General features: G+C 53.9%; 1 protein-coding gene across 1 annotated transcript; it reads right to left on the bottom strand.

The window, feature by feature from the left end:
- Positions 1 to 228: 228 nt before the first annotated feature.
- Positions 229 to 1980, bottom strand: LOC104411879 (protocadherin-16-like; the record flags this gene model as incomplete). The annotated part of the gene is made up of 1 exon (XM_010022418.1): positions 229 to 1980. A coding segment is annotated over exon 1 (1752 nt), but the record flags the coding sequence as incomplete, so codon positions are not given.
- Positions 1981 to 2402: the final 422 nt, after the last annotated feature.

The following is a 2402-nucleotide window of genomic DNA, read 5'->3' as shown; positions in this document are numbered from 1 at the left end:
GCCGCCCAGTACTCGCACGCAGAAGGGGTATAACAGCGCTCTGCCCCATTCCTGAGCACACTGAGCACAGGGATCTCTGTTCCAGAATTCCCAATGCAACTGTTGCCCATCAAAGCCATGACAACTCCATCAAACAGCCTTCAGTGGCAGGTCCCCGTCCCCCATCCCAAGCCTGTCACAGCCCTGGCAGTGCTCTCCTTAAGCTTAGCTCCTGACAGCTGCACCTACCTGTAAGAAGCAGGTCCCAACAGGGGTGTTCTCCTTCAGGGACATGTTGTAGAAGTTACTCCTGAACACTGGCTCATTGTCGTTGACATCCTGCAGGGCCACATGCACCACAGCTGAAGAGGAGAGGGCAGGGGTTCCCCTGTCTGTAGCCAGCACTGTCAGCTGAGGCTGAGGATCCTTCTCGTAATCCAGTGGGGCAGCAGTGGTGATGATCCCTGTGGCAGGGTCAATGGCAAACCAGCTGGAGTGGACGTCCTGGCCATGCAAAATACTGTACTGCACCTCCCCGTTGGGACCCTGGTCCTTGTCACGAGCTGTCACCTGCAGCACAAAGCTGCCCGGGTACACGACCTCAGGAATGCTCTGTTTGTACTCCTGCTGGTCGAAGAGCGGAGGGTTGTCATTGATATCCATCACTTGCAGCACAAAGGCTGATTCTGCCCGCAGAGGGGGAGTTCCTGAGTCAGTAGCTGTCACCCGCAAATCGTAGGAGTCTCTTTCTTCCCGATCCAGAAGCTGGTCCACACAGATCAGGTAGATGATGTTGTCCTTGGTAGTGAGAGCAAACTTGCCATCCCCTCCCTCCAGTGTGACATTGACATTGGAGTACTCGCCATAGTCTGGGTCGGAAACAGAGATGCGTGCCACATACTGTCCGGGCTGGGCTCCCTCGGAGATCTGTGGGGAGCCATCCTCACTCAGGAAGATGATAGTCATGGTGGGCTGGTTGTCATTGTAGTCACGCACATGAATAGTGACAAAGGCTGTGGTGACCTCAGGATGGACAGCTTTATCCCTTGCCTGTACCACCAGCTCATGCACCTTCCTTACTTCGTAGTCCAGACCCTTGTTGAGCTTGATGACTCCAGTTCGGGAGTCAATGGTGAAGTACTGGTCAGGATCACTCTGCCGACGGTTGATCTCATAAATCACATCCCCATTGTCACCTTCATCTGCATCAGAGGCAAAGACCTGCAGGATGCTGCTGCCAGGTTTCAAATTCTCTGAGATGAGAGTGTGATAGCGACTCTGGTTAAAGCTAGGAGCATTGTCATTGATGTCCTGGATGGACACATCCAGTGTCATCTGGGTGCTCCGGGGAGGAGAGCCACCATCATAGGCTTCCAACAGCAGTGAGTATGATGAACAGTTCTCCCGATCCAAGATGTTGCTGACCACCAGGTCCAAATACAGGACCCCGTTGGGTCCTCGACGTGTCTCCAGGCGGAAGGCCTGCCCCACATTGTCTCCCTTAATCACATAGCCCTGTGTATTGAGTAGGCCACTGTCAGCATCAAAGGCTGGGTCCAAGGGAAATCTACTGCCAATGGGTGTGTGCTCTGGGATCTGGAAGGTGCTGTGTTGTTTGGGAAAGGCTGGAGCATGGTCATTGATGTCATTCACTTGGATGTTAACTTCTACTGTGATGCCCTCTGGGGTAACAGCAATGAAGCTGTAGTGGTCTCGAGTCTCTCGGTCTAAGACACGAGCTGTTTTGATGATACCGGTGTTCTCATCTATCCCCAAATCAGTGGTGACGCCACTGCCCTCCTGTGCGGAGATGAAATACATGTAGGCACTAGTTCCCGGGGGCAGGCCAGCACTGATGTCCCCAATGATGGTACCAGCTGGCTGCTCCTCATCTATTTGTAGATCCAGGGTGCCCAGGACAGCAGAGCCCTTCCCTGCTCTCAGGCCTCCAAGAATTAGCAGCTCCAGCAGAAGCATGGCTGACCCCTTCATCTGTTCCATTGCTAGTGACTTGCAGAGCAGAGGGTGGCTTGATCTCCTTTAATCCTGCATGGAATGCAGACCAGAGGATGCTGGTTAAGAGGGAGCAGCAAAGAAAGGACAGGGATAAAACCAGTGGGGAGGGAAAGACTATCACGTATGTGCCACCCCATTGCTCTGTATTGCCTACCCCTCACAAAGACCTAATGTGAAAATGTGTCAGAGCAGAGGGTACCCAGGGCAAAGGCCTGGGACAACACCAGGTCAGACCTGGTCAGCCAAGCAGGTCACACCTGAAGGCTACTGAGGTTGACAGCTAGAACCCCACCACACAGGCTATTCCTCCCAGCCACCTGCCCTCCGGCAACACCAGAGCAGAGTGTTCCTGTGCCTTTAACAGCTGAATGCTCCCTGTGAGGCTGAGGCTGCCTGCAAGGGGACAG

Source organism: Nestor notabilis, unplaced genomic scaffold, assembly GCF_000696875.1.
Source record: "Nestor notabilis isolate BGI_N333 unplaced genomic scaffold, ASM69687v1 scaffold22519, whole genome shotgun sequence".
Taxonomy (NCBI): domain Eukaryota; kingdom Metazoa; phylum Chordata; class Aves; order Psittaciformes; family Psittacidae; genus Nestor; species Nestor notabilis.
This window is presented reverse-complemented; position numbering and strand designations above follow the sequence as displayed.